Source organism: Heteronotia binoei, chromosome 1 (assembly GCF_032191835.1).
Source record: "Heteronotia binoei isolate CCM8104 ecotype False Entrance Well chromosome 1, APGP_CSIRO_Hbin_v1, whole genome shotgun sequence".
NCBI lineage: Eukaryota > Metazoa > Chordata > Lepidosauria > Squamata > Gekkonidae > Heteronotia > Heteronotia binoei.
Genome location: NC_083223.1, coordinates 225,284,918 through 225,303,148, shown reverse-complemented (window position 1 = coordinate 225,303,148; position 18,231 = coordinate 225,284,918). Strand labels below are relative to the sequence as shown.

Genomic DNA, 18,231 nt, shown 5'->3' with positions numbered 1-18,231 from the left:
TGCTCTAGGTTGATCCTGTTTTGATCAGGGATTTGGACTAGATGGCTTCGATGGAGCCTTCCAACTCTCTGATTCCTTGAGGCAGAGATCTATATCTATATCTTGGCCAGGCTGGGCAATATTGTGATGATATGGAAATTTTCTGAGTGCTGTTAAGTCGTCTGTTCATGAAATGTTTTTATTGTATTTCATTGTTTCATTTTATGTTGTGCTTCGCCCTGAGCCCTATGGGGAATAGGCGGAATAGAAATATACTAAAATAAATAAATAAATAAATATTGGTGACAACCCAGATCAAATATCTGGATGATCTAATAAGGAATTTCATGTAGATGTTAAAAAGCATAAGGGACATGACAGAGAAATGAAGGACCCCACATGCTGAAGGTCTGAGCAGCTGTCCCCTAGCACCACCTTCTGAAACCTATACTCCAGGTAGGATTAGAATTACCACACAACGCCTCCCTCCTACCCCCAGCCCAGATAGTTGGTCCAGAAGGATGCCACAATCAATGGTATCAAAAGTGACTTAATGGTTAATAATTGGTTCATAATTAAATAACTGTTCTGAAGCTGTGCATGCCGTAACAATTGTTTTATGTAGTATAGCATAATTATAACTGAATACCATTTTTTATTGTTTTCATTTTATTTTTGCTTTTTACATTTTTATTGCAATCAAAATTGATTTCAATGAAGAACAATTTTTCCCCAATCAATTTTAATTTAGTCTGAAAATTAGTGCAGGTGGTAATCCACTTGTACAACAAACATGTTAAAAAAGTTTATTTTACATTATATACACTAGGAAATATTCAAAAGTATTACCAAACAACATCAATACAGACCATAAATCACTTTTAATGTAATTTGTTCTTAGTGTATATTATCACAATATAAAGAACATATACCAAAAACAAAAAAACCCCCAATATGTGCATTTTAAAAAAACCAACAACTTGGCAATACATACTGCATTGGAAAATTAGCAATGAAAACCAGCTTAGCGTAAAACTAAGTTCCTGTGATGTATAATAATTACATTGTTTGTATGAGGTAGTAACTAAATAATTTTGGCCAGGTGTTAAGACATTAGGAAGAAAAATGTAAAAATGATCATAAGGCCAAACTCCCTCTCACAGAAAGCCAAATTAAGATAATCACCCTGTCTAGCAATCCTCTGTAACATGTGGAACAGCTATTTCATAACTGTAATTCCGTATGGCTTTCAAACTTCTTGCCTCCAAGAAATCCACTAGTCTGTTGAGGAAACTTTGCATGCCTGCCAAGAACCTTACATGTTGTGTAAGATTCTTGGACATCATACAGGATACATGTTTATTTGGATGTGCTGCAGCAAACAATAAATGTTCCATTTTAGAGCACATTCAACACTTCCTTGTGACTGTGCATGGCAGGGAAAGAACAATAGTGGTAGGCACACTGTCTTTCAGAGAATCTTGTTTGCCCTTACTAATCATCTTGTGAGGAATTCCTAGGTTCCCTGGAACACAGTTTGAAAAGCAATCACCTACAGGACACCTCTGCATAAAGAAAATAAGAACAGGCAAATGTCTTTGCCTGACACCTGCATGGAATCCCAAAACACACAGGTAAGAAAGTGATCCTGTTTAAAATGGCAGAACAGCTCTGCCAATATAAAGGGACACATCTTGATGCAACTGCTAATGAATACCTATATAGAAGTGCACAGAACATCAGCGGTTTGTAACAGCCTTTTGCACATGGGCATCTCTAGATCTAGCCCCAAATATATTTCAGCCTCGATGATGCGGAATGCAGGCATTTTTAACATGATGTGGGTGGCACTGGTTCACAAAGACTCATAATAATTTTTTTTGTCATGGCATATGCTTATAATTATGCCAAGGTACCACTGTTTGGGATTTAAACCCATTCCAAAATATGAACTTTCCCAAGCACAGAAAATAATTAGAGAATTTTCCTTAAATATAAAAATACAGGTGTTCAGTTGGCTGGTTTCACACTGAAAGCTACCCAAATAAACTGAAATAAAAAAGCTCAAATCATATCCACAAAGTCACAGCTCATTTTTGTGACCAAATACATCACATATTAATGCTTTGTGCAACCAAAACACCAGTGTACTTGCATAAAATTTAAAAAGTCCAAGATTCTAACAGGATTACATCCTTGATTACAATGTCTAAAAGGTAAGATTTATTTGTATTTGTAAATTACATAATAAAATACAATAGTGTTATTTAAATGCACTGTGTTTATCACTAGCATTCCATTTTTAAGCCAGAGTCCTTAAAATAGTACCCCAAATGCAATTTATGTCCTCGGCAACCTTTTTACATCTGTACAGGTAACACATCTGACCCCTATCTACATAAAATCAATGAAGTCCTTCAGCAATACATTTCAATGAAAAATACTGCATATATGTACAAAGATTACATAATGGTGAATCAAGCACTTTTGTGGTATAAATGTGCTAATCATTTCCAAACCATTCAAGGCAAGTCTTCTCACTCTCTCACTCACTCTTCTCATTCACCACAATAAATTACAAGCTAACTGAAGATGGGCTATTACAACTCTTGTGCAATTTCAGCCTTAAGTGTTGAAGCAGTAGTGTTCTCTTTTCATGATTAACCACTGTGCACACTGCTTCTCAGTAACTATTTTCATGACCTGCTAAGATGTACAAGTTGCTATTGGCTGTGGGGTTATCTGTTGGCCTACTCTCCAGTACGACGACTCTGAAAAAAGAAGCAAAGAAATGCGAGCCCTGTAAAATGCATGCAAATGAACTGTACAATAGAAGCAAGAGTTTTGAGAAATACATCAAGGCAGTATTTCACAATGGCATGGTTACCTTATACTCCTATGGAAGAGTCATTGCCCAGTAACTATGCTGAACTTCATTGGTCTCAGTCATGCAAAAAATAGCAAAAACAATATCCACACAAGTTGTCTTGCAAGAAAAAGATTCACTGATTGAATTGGCTTGTGATCAGTGCATGTGGCTAGATGGTAACTAGGTGGCTTTTAGAGAAACACTACTTGATAATTACGCTATTCTAACCTTGTTGCATTTGTACAAAAAAACCCCAGCACATCATCTGTTTTTAACACTTCCCTTGCTGGCTAATCTTGGGCATGTGAAATAAAGATTAATTCAGTCAACAGGAATCGCATTCACTGGACCTTCCCTGTTTGCATGCGTAATATGCAGAGAAGATTGCTGTGGCACTGTTTCTGGCTGATTTTACACTGGGCAAAAGATCCTGTTTTAGTGCGCTTCAAAAAGTGACCATTTACCGTATATTACAGTCTGCCTTCACTTCTGTCTTGGTCTGGGTTTTTGGTTGTCATTTACATTAACATTCCTGAACTGGCACTGAAAACGTTTTCACCACAGAGTTGCTCCTTACTTTTCAAGAACACTTTTGAATGGGGGTTTTCTGCAGGTTCAGATCTAAAGTTGTAAGTCTAGAAAGTTTTCCTCCGAGTTTTCAAACTCCTCCCCAAGCCCTGTCCTTACGAGAGCACTGATTCAGGAAGCCGCTAGGTGTGTTGTTCAGAGGCATGTCATGGGTGGGGAGGCACACGGCAGGTGCCAACCTGGGATGCCCAAAGCCCTACCAATGGGCCTGCCTGGGTCCTAGGCAGGCAAAAGTGGTGGCGGCGACATGCACACTGTTCACAGGCTGCCTTCCTTTGCAAAGGAAGGGAGCCTCCAAGTGGAAGAGAGGTGCCCTGCTGCCCCCTTCAGCTGCCTGGTTCCTGGGCAGGTGAAAGAGGTGGTGTGCAGCAGCAATGTGCGCACTTCTGTGAGGGGAAGGGGTCCTTGCCTGGGGCGGCAGGACCCATGGCTGGTGCATGCGAGTAGGCAAGATAGGCGGCGGTCTGGGGTGCCACCTCACCTACAGGGTGCCGCTTCCCTACCACTCTCTGCATTGGCAGCGCTCTCTACTGAGCCCGGCTTCCTTCACAAGGAAAGCCATGCTCAGAGGAGAATGCACTTCGCCTGGCTGCTCTCGCCTTGAATGCAAGAGCAGCAGAGCAGGGCACGTTCTTCTCCTCCAAGTGCAGAGGCCTCGCCCAGATGCTCTTGACTTCAGGCAAGAGCAGCTGAGTGGGGTGCCTTCTCCTCTGAGCTTGACCTCCCTTGCAAGGGAGGCAGTGTGTGGTTGCAATGTGCGCACTGCTGCATGGGGGGCTAGAGACCTCACTAGGAGCAGGTTGTTGGCAAATCTGCCCACTTCTCCTCCCCGCTCCTTGAATAAAAGCCCAATTCCAACCAGAGCCAAAGCAAAGCCTGTTTTGGGATGGTTGGGAGTATGTGTGGGACCAGCAGCACCTTGACTGGGGTTTCAACCCCCTACCCCCCACACCACCTATGACCAGGCAATCTCAAGAGACAGCCGAGTTGAACCTCCAGCCTCTGGGAGGGGCGAGGGCCTGCACGCTTTCTTCCTTTTGCAAATGTAGATGTAAAACTCTGCAAAAGGTGAGGAGCAAATTTTAAAATGTGGACGCATTTTGAATGACTCAGATCTCTAGCAAGCAGATTCAGTGCTCATAAAACTTGAGTGTAGAATCAGCCTCTGTCTTTTATACCTTTTATATTTAAATGCATTACATATACTGCAAGTGTAATATACTCTTCAAATGCTCTCTAAATTCCAGATTGTGCCCATTATGAAATACTAACAGAAAGCATAAAAGATTCCATTTCATAAAGGAAAATTCAATTCAATATGACCAATGTACACTTCACAGATTAAAATATAGATGTCCTAATTGTCAGCCCGAAATCTAATAATCGAGATGGTAAATCAATAGGTCAATGTAAGGGAGGCCAAGCAGATGATGTAACAATAAAGTGAGAACATCTGCTTGCCTCAATTAAAAGCCTGGCAGAATAGCTCCATCTTATAGGCCCTATGGACTGGTAGTAAATCCTGTAGGGCCCAAATCTCTGTGGGGAGCTGATTCCACCAGGTTGAGGCCAGGGTCGAAAAGGCCCTAGCCCTGGTCGAGGCAAGCTGGACACCCTTTCGGCAGCGATGGTCAAAAGATGTTGGTTGGCCAATCGTACTGATCTCCGGGGCTCATAAGGAGAGAGGTGGTCCTGCAGGTATGTCGGTCCCAGGCGGCGTAAAGCTTTGAATGTCAGCACTAGAACCTTGAAGTGGATCCAGTACTCAATTGGTAGCCAGTGCAATGTTCACAGCATTGGCCGACTGCTTGCCCCTAACGGCAATTCAGTTAACAGCCATGCCGCCGCATTTTGCACCAGATGGAGCTTCCGGATCAGCCCCAAGGGGAAGCCTGCATACAGCGAGTTACAGTAATCCAGCCTGGAAATGACTGCTGAATGGATCACTCTAGCTAACTCCTGGGGAGTCAGACAGGGTGCTAGCTGTTTGACCTGCCAAAGACAGTAAAAGGCAGATCATGCAACTTGCGTGACCTGGGCTTCCATAGGAAGGGAGGCGTCCAGCATCACTCCCAAACTCCTCACCTTTTGAGCTGGCACAAGAGGTGCACCATCCAGGGTGGGGAGTCGGATGCCTGATCTTAGTCCCCCTCGACTCAGGTACAGGACCTCCATCATGGCTGGATTAAGCTTCAGCTGGCTTAGTTGTAACCAACCAGCTACGGCTTCTAACGCCCTGGTCAGATGGTCTGGGGCAGAGTCTGAATGGCCATCCATCAACAGATAGAGCTGGGTGTCATCTGCATACTGGTGACAACCCAGCTCAAAACCTCTGGCAATCTGGGCAAGGGGGCGCATATAGATGTTAAAGTTCATTGGCGAGAGAATAGCTCCCTGTGGTACACCACATTCAAGTGGACAGCGCAGGGAGGTCTGCTCACCAATCACCACCCTTTGTCTCCAACCATGGAGAAAGGAGGAAAACCACTGTAAGGCTACCCGCTGAACCCCAATGTCGGTGGGTCATTAGGTTGTAATCGACCGTGTCAAACACTGCCAAGAGATCTAAAAGCAACAGCAGCACTGACTCACCTTGATCCAGATGCCTTCTGAGGTCATCTGTGAGGGCAACCAAAGTAGTCTTTATCCCATGACCAGGGTGAAAGCCAGACTGGAAGGGGTCAAGGGTGGATATATCTTCCAGGAAAGCTTGAAAGTACTCTGCCACTGCTTTCTCAATTACCTTACCCAAAAAAGGTAGATTCGAGACTCGAGATAGCCCAGAAACCCAAAATTTCACTTCTGGATCAAGCTACTAATAACAATGGAACCACTAGAAAGCATGGGAGGATGCACTCACTGGGAGACTCCATTAGGTGCTTTGACTGCTGTTCAATAAGCCAACAAGCCAGCAGCTTGGAAATGCATTTAAGGTTGCTTTCTTTTCACCTCTCTCTCCCTACCCCCATCCTTCCTTCCAGCTCTCAAACATCTGATGTTTAATCTAGGTGGTTCTTGCATTAAGCAAGTTTGGCCATCCCTGAGCCAGAGCATACATCTGTTCTCAAAGAAAGAAAGCTTCCATTCTTAATATACTATGTGTGGGACTGATCATACCTGTCAGATCCAAGGAGTCTGAATATTCTTGTACTGTCCAAAATTTCCTGTGTGATCTATTTGAGAATAAATGGGTTCTTGTCATTTTACGCACTTAATCAATAAATTATTGCCTAATAATTCTGCAAGTTTTTATTTTTCAGCATTTCATGAAAGGATTCAAAGATATGAAAAAATATAGATAACAGAGATAGATAGATGATAGATGGATGGATGGATGGAGAGATGGTAGATAGAAGTCAGCTAAGGACCTTTTGTAAATCAGCTGCTTCAGGAAAAGGTCTATGTATACGTATGAAATGAAATGAAATGTCCCATATTGTTTAAGGGCTCTGAGATTTATGAACTCAGGGAAGTAACCAATGGGCTATCAAAGACAGTGTTAATTGAACTACTGTACAAAAGCAGTTGAAAGCAGCAGCAGAAAATTTTAAAACTCAAAACCTTCCAGCCCTGGTATTCTTTCTTTTACAATCTGCATTATTCATTTGACTTAAAATGCCAATTTTCTCAACTATGGCAACTGTTTGGGCTATCTGCTCCCCAGAGCAGATGCTCTCCACATCCTTCACTGTTAAGATGACACCTGGGAGACTCCATTAGGTGCTTTGACTGCTTTTCAATAAGTGCACATTTATCAATATATCAATAAACGTAGCTCTCAGTTTAATATTACATAAAGCTGCATCTCTCTATTGTCCTTTGCACCTTACTTGATAACAGGAGGCCATGGCTGAAAGGTACATAGATTGTCTATGGTTTCCCATTAAATTCACAAATGAAATTTGAACTGAAAATTTCCAGCTCTTATCTTTTTATCAATATACTATGTTAGGGAAAGGCAAGACAAGCTATTATTTGCTGTATTTTGCATAATCATCTAAATTTTGTATTAATTATAGATACCAGGTAGGAGAGCTATCTTTTTTTATTTATTTATTTATCTGAGATTTATATCCTGCCCTTCCCACCAGGTGGCTCATCTTGCCTGTGATTTTTTCTTCAAGCCAATTCAAGGAGGGGCAACAATATTTGTTCAATTATTACCTTTACCTCATTTGATCGAAAACTCCTGCCTTGCATTCCATGCTTCCAGAACGCCAAAACACTATCTTGTAGGCAAACTGGTAGAAAAAGACGACTCAAGTTAATTGTTCCGATTAAACCCATGTATGCAGTTGTTTGCCATCTATAGCACACTGATTTCATAAACAATCTTAAATGTATCTTTTTGACACAATATGTTTGTTCAAGAAAAATGATGACCCTTCAGTTAAGCCTCATTTCACACAAAAGGTGGAATTTTTTAAGTCACATCCAAACACACTGCAGAAAATGTAAACCACCCCAAAAGACAGAACACATATTCAGCACTACAATATGGGCGCTGTGATTAAGAGGAGAAGATTTAATTAAGTAAGAATTTGAATTATAGGAAAAAGTACATGAGTAAGGGTATTTCGGAACCATGAAAAACACTGGAGGTCATTTCAAACCCAAGATTTCATCAATCCCTTTAGATACTCAAAGTCTGAGTCCAGTGGCAACTTTAAGTATGCATGCACACAAAAACTCATACTTTGTTGGTCTTAAAGTTGCCACTGGACTCAAACTTTGTTCTACTGCTTCAGACCAATAAGGCTTCCCACCTGGATCTGTAGATTCTTAGTTCAAATAATACATTGTTGCTTTAAGGCTTATTTATAGTAAAATAACGTCGCAATTTTTCTTAAACTGGAATCTGTTAAGTATATCTCTTTTTAAAATTTCAGATTAACTGGTCTTATTTGACTAATGAAGTAATTTCACAAGCACAGGAACTTTAAAATAATTTTTTCTAAACATTTTTTCCATTTCAAGAATTTATATTCTCATAAATAATCCTAGTTTATAGGGATACTGTCACCTGGCATTTAAAATATGAGTGTTCCACTTAAATATTTTCCCCCATTCTCAAACTTACTTTGTTTTACAAGTGTAACGCATTCAACACTTTTAAAAAAAAGTAACAGAAGTTCAGCAGTAACTGCAGCAGCCTGGTCAATGTTTTATGGTTGCATTAGTTTTAAATGTACACTGCTGAGATGTAATTTTACTTGTAAACCACTCTGAACTTTTTGGAAGAGTGTTCTAAGATATATTAAATCAATAAGTCCTGGGGAGAGGACTAGACATGAGCAAGTTTGGAATGAGGGTGAAGATACCATCTTTTAATCATCTGTTCCCCATTTCTAATGCATCAACCACAGAAAATGCCATTATTCCAGCATAGGCAACAGGTTTGATCATGTGGTCTACCAATGGAAGATGCTGATGGTCACCAGCCTTCCTGCCTTTCTCCTCTGCAGCAGCCTTTTCAGATACCAGGAAAGTTTATTCCAAGTTTGGAGAGGGGAAAGGGGATAAAATAGCTCCCTCCCACCTCTTTGATGAGCACAACTATACACACGGAAGAGGACGAAGGGAACAATTTTGACCCCTCCCTGCTGCAGCTTGCCAGCCTACATGACTATTACTCCACATGGTTATGTGACCCCAGAAATAACTTAAGAAAGACCTTTTGAGAGGGGCAAAGGGAAAAGTGAGTAGTTTGGCAATCCTTGCACAAAAGCAATCTGACTGTACTCCATCAATCACATGTGGATGTGAACTGTGAACTATAGTGGGAGCTAATCTTGCTGAACAGCAAGTTATGAAAACATTAATAAAATAGCAGGGTATGAATAGATGGCAGGCTCCCAGCTGATTACTTTGTTTTGTTGACAACTGAGTAGATGGCTTCAAAACAGAAAAATGCCTTAACCCCATCAAAAGCATCCAGTGAAATAATACAAGAACTAGATGCTATAGTATTATGGCAAAAATTATACATACCTATAGATTCAATCTGGAAATCAAATGTAAGTTCTGAAGACAGTTTTCGGCTAGATTTTAACCGGCCTTGCAAGTTTACTATTTTTATACAGCCTAAAAATAGAAACACCATGTATTATTCAACAGTTTTCCTTAAACAATGCAACTTATTGAATAGGGATATTTGGCTCACACATTCAAACTTACAATCCAAACAGACTAAAATGGTATCTCTCTCCAATTGTGTTACATGTACAACATTTGTCTGTGTGGTATCTGTAACAAAAAAAAAAAGTTATACATAACTGTGAGGAATTCATTTGAGTTTTCGAGTTAGACACTTCTACTTAGAAGAAAACAATGCCCTGTAAAGTTAATTTTTTTAATATTTCAGAAATCATGCACATACATTCATTTAAATATATATATGAATGACAGAAAATACATGAGGTTGGATCCTGTGGCTTTTTAAGAGGGAAGTGTTTGCAGTGGCAGATCTATCCTGCCCTCCTCTTCTCACAGCAGACTTATGTGTCCCCAGAAAAACAGTTTGCATATGTAATAGACACTTTTTGTATTTTGAATAAATTATTTACTGATTTACTTCATTCACCTCCCACTGCCTTCCTCCAATATGGGAGTGCAAAAAAGTGGATTACATAGTTTCCCTCTCCTCCGTTTTATACTCACAACAACCCTGTGAGGTAGGATGGACTGACAGTGGGTGACTGGTCCAAGGTTACACAGTAAGCTTTCATGGCAGAGTGGAGATTCTGCCCTGGGTCTCTCAGATCCTACACTGACACTCTTAACCACAAATATTTTTCAGAGGTTCTTAATACAGCATTAAGAACCACAAATATGTTTCTGTTTAAAATTCCACATTAAATTATAAGAAATTAAATGATGTGATGCAGAGATGATCAACATGTTTATGCATAAATCAGGGAAGCAAGAAGCATTCAGAACAAGGCAGATCTTCATAATTATATACATAACACTTTATTCTGGCCCACTATAAACAAAAGCACTGGAATCCTGAATTTGAAAATTTTAGTGAAAATAGATCCATCTTAATGGGATCTATTGAAACACTAATCTCTGTAGCTATGGAAAGTCACTACTGAATCCAACATGTGGAGCCAGTTTGGTGTAGTGGTTAAGTGCGCGGTCTCTTATCTGGGAGAACCAGGTTTGATTCCCCACTCCTCCACTTGCACCTGCTGGCATGGGCTTGGGTCAGCCATAGCTCTGGCAGGGGTTGTCCTTGAAAACGCAGCTGCTGTAAGAGCCCTCTCCAGCCCCACCCACCTCACAGGGTGTCTGTTGTGGGGGAGGAAGGTAAAGGAGATTGTGAGCCGCTCTGAGACTCTTCGGAGTGGAGGGCGGGATATAAATCCAATATCTTCTTCTAATCACATTTCACTTAAAAGACTGCTAAGGGTTGAATTCAAACCACAGGTTGAATCCAAAGGTAGTGTTCTTTGAGCACACAGGCACCACTGGGCACCACCTTATATTTAGAAATCGGATCAAAGTAAGTAACAAACCTGTTTCTGTAAACCATGAAGAGGTAGAATTTGGGTTGACAGTCTCAAACTTCACCACCTGGTTGAAATCTCTGCCTTTACTTACACCAACACAAACTAAAGGGAATTCCTGTTCAGGAACTACCAGCATTTCAAACAGCCTTAATGGACAAGGTACAGGAAAGTCTATATGCTGAAACAAACCAACAAAACATTTATGTATTTACAGAATTCCTGACATCATGGCTATAGCCACTGAAATTTATGCTAGAGGTAAATTAAGAACTTTCTAAATGCAAACTATAATACAATCAACCAGTAGTTCCTTTGTCATTTAATATCTAACTGAATCTTAACTTCCTTTTCCACTTGTGGAAGGCACCTCTAACCATGGCAGTGGGAGGTAGTTTTTGGCACTTTCCTCTTCAGCATAACTCCCCAAATTGTTCTTAGAGTATCTGCTACCCCTTCAAGGTACATCAGGCTGCAGCAGAAGGTGGGAAACTGCATCTAGCTCTTAACTGAGCTAAATGGGATCCACTCCAGTAATCTGAGCTTTGCTTTAAGTTCCTTCACAAATAATGATTTGTACTGTTTCAGAGCCTTTTCAGGGATGGTCCAGAAGCTATGGAATGAGTTACCTTGGGTGATGCACCAGTGAATCTCCTTGCTTATTTTCAAAAACACAGAGAAAGGACAGGCAGGCCTTTAGGGGCTAGAATCATATTTTGCTAATGCATTTTAAATCAAATAACTGTGTCTTATTTTTATATTGTAGATACTATTTGCTCTAAAAGGAGATGATGTTGTTTTCATTCTTGAAAACTGAACTCAGTCTTTTTTTGGGATGTATGTGAAAGATGAGCTGTAAGTGGACATTTGATTATTTATAGCCATTAACTGATAGCTACTACAAGATCCAAAATTTGCCATTATGAATTACTCTCAGAGACAATGGAAATTTCTGAAACTCACCTTGATTAGCATGAATTTCTGCATTGGTTCAACCCACTCTAATAGAACAATGCTAGACTGTAGAGCCCCACAAAGATATTTGTGTCCTGTATAAGGATTCCTCACTATAAAATAAAATAATACAGCGTTAAGTATAAAGCAAAAAGCACACACGTTCTATTGAACTCAAGGGAATTGATCCCTTTAACACCTATGCTGCACTGATGTATCAGTCTTGAACACCTGGAGTCAGATTTCACAGTCACAGCACTATGGCAGGCAATGTCCCATTCTTGGTGTGGGACTGTTGCAAATGTTCTAGTAAGGAATGGGGAAAGGCCTGCAGTAGCACCACAGTTGTGGCATCTGTACCATGGTCCAGAGCAAGTTTGTATAAGCCAAATATGTGAGTAATGCTTTGGGATGTTTGTCTCATGAGGGATATGTTTAATTATCAAATATAGAAAATAAACTGCTATTTGCTAGGAACCATATTTATCCTGGTCTTTGAATGAAACACAAGTCATGCAATGAAGCAGGGAATCTGAAACGACTTGTAGGGGGTGTCTCTTTTGTCCTTTGCCCACAATTTCCTCTTTACTTTCTTGAAAATCCCCACAATCTCTGCACATTCCCACTTTTTCTCCTTCCCACCCACCAAACAAACTACCTTTATCTACACCCCTGCTTACCCTCCTCCCCTCCACCTGGCAGCTTCTACCTGGAAAAACTATGGCCCAGTTGTGTGGTGCTTACCCCCAGGGTCAAGCTCAGTCCAAGAGTATGGAGGAAACCCACAAGGACTTGTGAGTGATTCCTCATTTCTCCCTGTATCTCCTTCCCCAAATTATTCTTTTTCCCTCTTCCTGGCAACCTCCATATCCTCACCTTTTCCTGCTTCTTCGTCTCCTCAGTAACAAGCCAACCTACCTTTTATCTCACCCCCCCTTCAGCTATATTATTTATTTGCTTAATTTGTACCTCATAGTTCTCGACAATGGGGAATCTTATCAGTAAACATAATTTTCTTCTCCTGCATTTTATCCTCACAACAACCCTGTGGTAAGTTAGGCTGAGAGTGTGTGACTGGCCCAAGCTCACCTAGTGAATTTCCATGGCAGTGTGGTGATTCAAACCTGGGTCTCCTATATCCTAATCTGAAACTCTAGCCTCTAATCCACACGGGCTTTTGTGAGGTGGCTGCTGTTGAATAACAGCAAGAAGCTAGGCCTGGATGAGTCATGCAAGTTAAGTTATAGCAAGATGCCCAGTGTTTGCTGGTGAGCCTGGCCCTGATAAGTCCTCCCTCAAAGGTCTGGAAAGGGCTCCCTCAACCCTGGAAAGGGCCCTGATCTCTCCCACTGCCTTTTGCTATGCTGTGCAGAAACCAACAGTTGAGGGCTAGCTATACTCTTGTTGTCTAGCAATAGCCATTGAGGGCATGTTTCCAAAAGCTACAGGTACTTTTTCCATTGGGGGGGAGGGTTCTAATCCCCCGTGCATTTTTTCTTTTCATATTTTTGTGTAAACCTGGGACATTTTTTCATGTTCATAGAAAATCTGTCTTGTCCACAGCTCCAGTCACCATATCTAGGTATCCACAGATTGGCTATGGTGAAAATTAGATATATTGATACCAAGTGTGTAACTTTCTGCAAAACTGATCTTTCTATATATTTGGTTCTAACTTCAGAAATATATTACCAGCATCATGATCACACTAGCCTAACATCTGAGCACGGGACAGCACACATACCCAAATCCACAATCATCCCCCCACATCCTCAGTGTCAAGGGTTAGCAACAGAGTAGATCATGCATCTGTGCTGTGTGAACATAACACATGGAATGCTATTCAGCAAGTGGGGATAGGCTTATCGGCACAGGCAAAAATTACACTAAGTTTCTCTATGTGTCTTGACAGTTACACTCTTCTTTTTCTTTTGAAATAGTGAAATATCCTACCTGGAACCTCTAACTAGGCAAAACAGGCAGCAGCACAGCAGGGTGCTGCTGGCTATTTTACCCAAAGTAATAGAACTAGTATCATTCATTTATATTTTGGCATCACTCCACAAAACGCTATAATTTAATAATACTTATAAATTACTTGCATTTATTTGGGAAATTTACTCATTGCCTCTTTAAAGAACCTGTTTGAAGTGGCTGGTGAAATGGCCACCACTGCTTCATTCTGCTACTACTTGTTTTGCTTGCTACTGAGTCCAGGTAGGACATTTCACTGAACCTTACCCTGCCATTTCAGTTGCCACCACATAGCTTTTCTTTAAGCTACTTCTCTCAGCATACAGTATCAGCTTCTCACAAATTTACTGTGAAGTCCCACAATGAATCACTTCCTCGCTCTATTTCTTGGTAATTGGGTAACGGTCGCAAAAAGAGCAACAAGATGCTATCAGCTAGTTTGTCCGAAAAGAAACTATTATGAAAATATCCCTCAGAATATTCAAACACATCACTATAAAAACTATTTCAACCACATGGGCAAACTGATTTATTTATTTTATTTTATTTATTTATTCTATAGCATATCCCGCCCTTCCCACAAAATGGCTCAGGGCGGCTCACAACAAACGATAAAACAATAAAACAAAGTGCAGAGTTATTACATTTAAAAATCAAAGCATTTAAAAACCTAAAACCCTTAAAATCTTAACATTAAAACTATACAGTATAATTCACAGAAGTCTAATAAGCTAAATTTATCCAGTCAGGCGTAGGCTAACCGGAAGAGGGTTGTCTTACAGGCCCTGCAGAACTGAGTAAGATCCCGCAGGGCCCTCACCTCTTCCAGTAGCTGGTTCCACCATGTAGGGGCCATTGTAGAGAAGGCCCTGTCTCTGGTTGTCTTGAGACGGACTTCCTTAGGCCCGGGGATGGTGAGAAGGTTTTGAGTCCCAGACCTCAGTACTCTCTGGGGAACATGTGGGGAGAGACGGTCCCTCAGGTAGGCAGGTCCCAGGCCATATAGGGCTTTAAAGGTAATGACCAGCACCTTGTACCGGACTCGGTATGTTATTGGGAGCCAGTGCAAAGCCCGAAGACCCGGCCAAATGTGCCCCCACCTTGGGAGGCCCAATAACAGCCGGGCCGCGGCATTCTGCACTAGCTGTAATTTCCGGGTCAGGCACAGGGGCAGCCCCATGTAGAGGGCATTACAGTAATCCAACCTCGAGGTGACCATAGCATGGATCACTGTTGCTAGGTCGTCGCGGTCCAGGAAGGGGGCCAACTGCCTTGCCCCTCTAAGATGAAAAAACGCGGACTTGGCAGTGGTCGCTATCTGAGCCTCCATCTTTAGGGACGGCTCTAGTAGCACCCCCAGGCTCTTGACCCTGTCCGCCACCATCAGCGGCGCACCGTCAAAAGCTGGCAGGGGGATCCCCCCCCCCCCCGGTCCTCGACGGCCCAAGCAAAGGACCTCTGTCTTCGCAGGATTCAGTCTCAGTCCACTCAGTCTGAACCACTCAGCCACGGCCTGTAGTGCCCGATCTAGATTTTCTGGGGTGCAGACCGGTCGGCTGTCCATAAGTAGATAGAGCTGGGTGTCATCCACATACTGGTGACACCCCAGCCCATACCTTCGGGCAATCTGGGCAAGAGGTCGCATATAGATGTTAAATAACATCGGGGAGAGAACCGCTCCCTGGGGCACTCCACAATTAAGTGTGCGCCTCCGGGATAGTTCCCCCCCAATCGCGATCCTTTGTCCCCGGCCTTCAAGGAAGGAGGAAAGCCACTGCAAGGCCAGCCCCTGAATCCCCACATCGGCGAGGCGGCAAGTCAGTAACCGATGGTCGACCGTATCGAACGCCTCCAATAGGTCCAACAGCATCAGCACTGCCGAGCCACCCCGATCCAGATGCCGTTGAAGGTCATCTACCAGGGCAACCAACACCGTCTCCGTCCCGTGACCTGGGCGAAAGCCGGACTGGAGTGGGTCAAGGATGGAAGCGTCCTCCAGGAAAGTCTGTAGCTGCCTCGCCACTGCCCTCTCAATAAGTTTGCCCAGGAAGGGCAAATTTGAGACCGGCCTATAGTGTGCCAATTGGGCCGGGTCTAAAGATGGGGTTTTTAGGAGGGGACGGACCACAGCCTCTTTAAGCTTTATTCAAAAGTTGACATTTTTCTGTTCAGCCGCTCAGCCATTGAGATAAACTGGAACAGATCTCAATTCTCGAATACAGCCTAAAGTGTTCATTGTAGCCTTTTCTATTCTGTACTCTCTCTTTTAAAAATAAAACATCTTCTAACTGCCTAGTTTTCACCGCACCCTTCATTTCAACATTATATAGCACACACTTAACTCATATCTCAACTGTGACTTCTCCCAAAGATTCTCAAAGGGATGTAGACCCACCCTTTTAACTGGTCACATCGACTTCTTTTCCTACCAACAGACACTTAGTATTTCAAGCATTTCTCTTAAATATGCTCATTTAAAATTCTACTACATCAGCCCGCCCTGAGCCTGCTTGCGGGGAGTGGGATAGAAACAGAAATAAATAAATAAATACATATACTTTGTGGCAAAATCATTTTGTCATATAATTACTACTGCTGTTACTAAGACATAATGAAACTTTTATTCTTGAAAAGGGGGAGATGAAGCAAACAAGTGAGTTGGGTATGTAGGCATGCTGGCTTTGTTTAGGAAAGGATTTGCAAATTGGCTATACATTTAATTCCTTTCTAAATTTGTGACAAAATACAATTTATGATAATAGGAAAAGGAGGAAATATTCACTTGGTAAACTCAAAAGCTGATATGAATGAATGTATACTTCTTGAGATCTGGAGATTACTTCCACAAGAAGAAAAAATAGTATCAAAGCCTGATATCCTGCACAACTTCACTTTGATTTTAAATAGCAGCCATCTGCACATATTAATACTAGTGAAACCCTGGCAGAATTACAGAGAAAAAATTTCTCTTCACTTCAATCTCTCTCCAGTACTTCTACACCACTGTTTTGCTTCCCCTCAGCTGTCTGCATTCTATCACCTTTTGTGGAACAGATGCTTTCACAGAACAGCAGTTTAAGGAAAATGCTGTTTCATGGCAAAGCACACAGAAATTCATGACAAATACTGAAGACATGTCTCAAGTATGAAATGTGAAACTGCAAGCCAGCAATCTGGATACCAGATTCATACAGATCCTTAGGTGCAATGGAAAATTACAGAAAATACCTAAACTGCAGGAACAGATGTATACAGTAAAATTATATCTGTCTGTGTCTTAACTTACCCACACAGCACTTCTGGCACCATTTAGTATCAGGGATTTTTGTAGAAACAGCGAACTTCCTGTCAACATATAAACCAAAACCAAAATACAAATTAACCACTTTTCCTTCTCAATATATCCTATACTTCAGTTTCACAAAGTGCCAAGATAATGTTAAAGCAGGTAAAACCATGGTATGAAGAATTAAATAATCAAAGCTTGATAACTGAAAGGGACAGAGACTTTTTTAAAAATGAAAGTTGGGTATTCAGAGAACTTACTAAGACTATTGTTAGAATGCTCTACTAATACATTAATATTTTAGTGCTGTTTTTTTTTTAAAGTCTTTAAAAAGAAAAGAAACATCTTTCTTGGCTGTTTGATCATCACAGTCCAATCATCAAAAAGTGGGCTGGAAGTAGGTGAGACAAAGCAGTATGACCTAGGAAAAACGCAACTCAAAATTAGCTTCCAGGAAAAAAAAACTGTGGTAAAAATAGTCTCAAAAAAAAGAAAAGAAAAGCCCAGGGGGGGAAAGCAAAGAACAAAAAAATGGAAGTGAAAACTAAAGTAACAAAAATACATGCAGAAATCAGGGGATAAACCAAAGCAGTATGAGCCCAGAACCGGCCAAACCGCCCCCCCCCAAAAAAACCAAAAACCCACATTGAAAGCCTTATGTTCCTCTCCTTCTCTCCTAACTCCACTCTACCACTCATCTGACAGTCTCTCTTCATGAATCAGTTTCTTTCCTTTACATTTTAAAAGTTTAAAGATAATTTTTTAAATTACTTTGTGAATCAATTTGGAAATTCAGGTGAAAAAGATACTAATCTGTTTTTTTATCTGCGAAGATATGAAATACACACATACATATACTGTCTCTCTCTAATTTATCTATTTAGATATTTACCTGGGAAGTATTCGGTCAGGAAGTTTGTGCGCTGGTATAGCAACAGGTAACTTTTGCATTTGCCTTGCATAATCAAACAGTCCTGGCAAATTATGGGAATAAAGCTGAGAAGCTTTACCTGTAAATTAAGCATCCAATACATTTTTACAAATTTTAATGGAAAAACAGTGTACAGACA

General features: G+C 41.2%; 1 protein-coding gene across 10 annotated transcripts in view; it reads right to left on the bottom strand.

Annotated features, from left to right (window-relative positions):
- Positions 1 to 759: 759 nt before the first annotated feature.
- MAP4K3 (mitogen-activated protein kinase kinase kinase kinase 3) overlaps positions 760 to 18,231 on the bottom strand; it is a 91,506-nt gene continuing 74,034 nt past the window's right edge. For all 10 annotated transcript variants that reach the window (XM_060248532.1, XM_060248471.1, XM_060248480.1 and 7 more), the window contains 9 exons: positions 18,054 to 18,171; positions 17,162 to 17,220; positions 11,911 to 12,014; positions 10,957 to 11,128; positions 9,614 to 9,682; positions 9,428 to 9,520; positions 7,607 to 7,677; positions 6,554 to 6,609; positions 760 to 2,750 (listed from right to left, as the gene is read on the bottom strand). In XM_060248532.1, the coding sequence (XP_060104515.1) occupies positions 2,663 to 2,750; positions 6,554 to 6,609; positions 7,607 to 7,677; positions 9,428 to 9,520; positions 9,614 to 9,682; positions 10,957 to 11,128; positions 11,911 to 12,014; positions 17,162 to 17,220; positions 18,054 to 18,171 (830 nt within the window). In that variant the 3' untranslated portion in view covers positions 760 to 2,662. The remainder of the gene's footprint in view (positions 2,751 to 6,553; positions 6,610 to 7,606; positions 7,678 to 9,427; positions 9,521 to 9,613; positions 9,683 to 10,956; positions 11,129 to 11,910; positions 12,015 to 17,161; positions 17,221 to 18,053; positions 18,172 to 18,231) is intronic.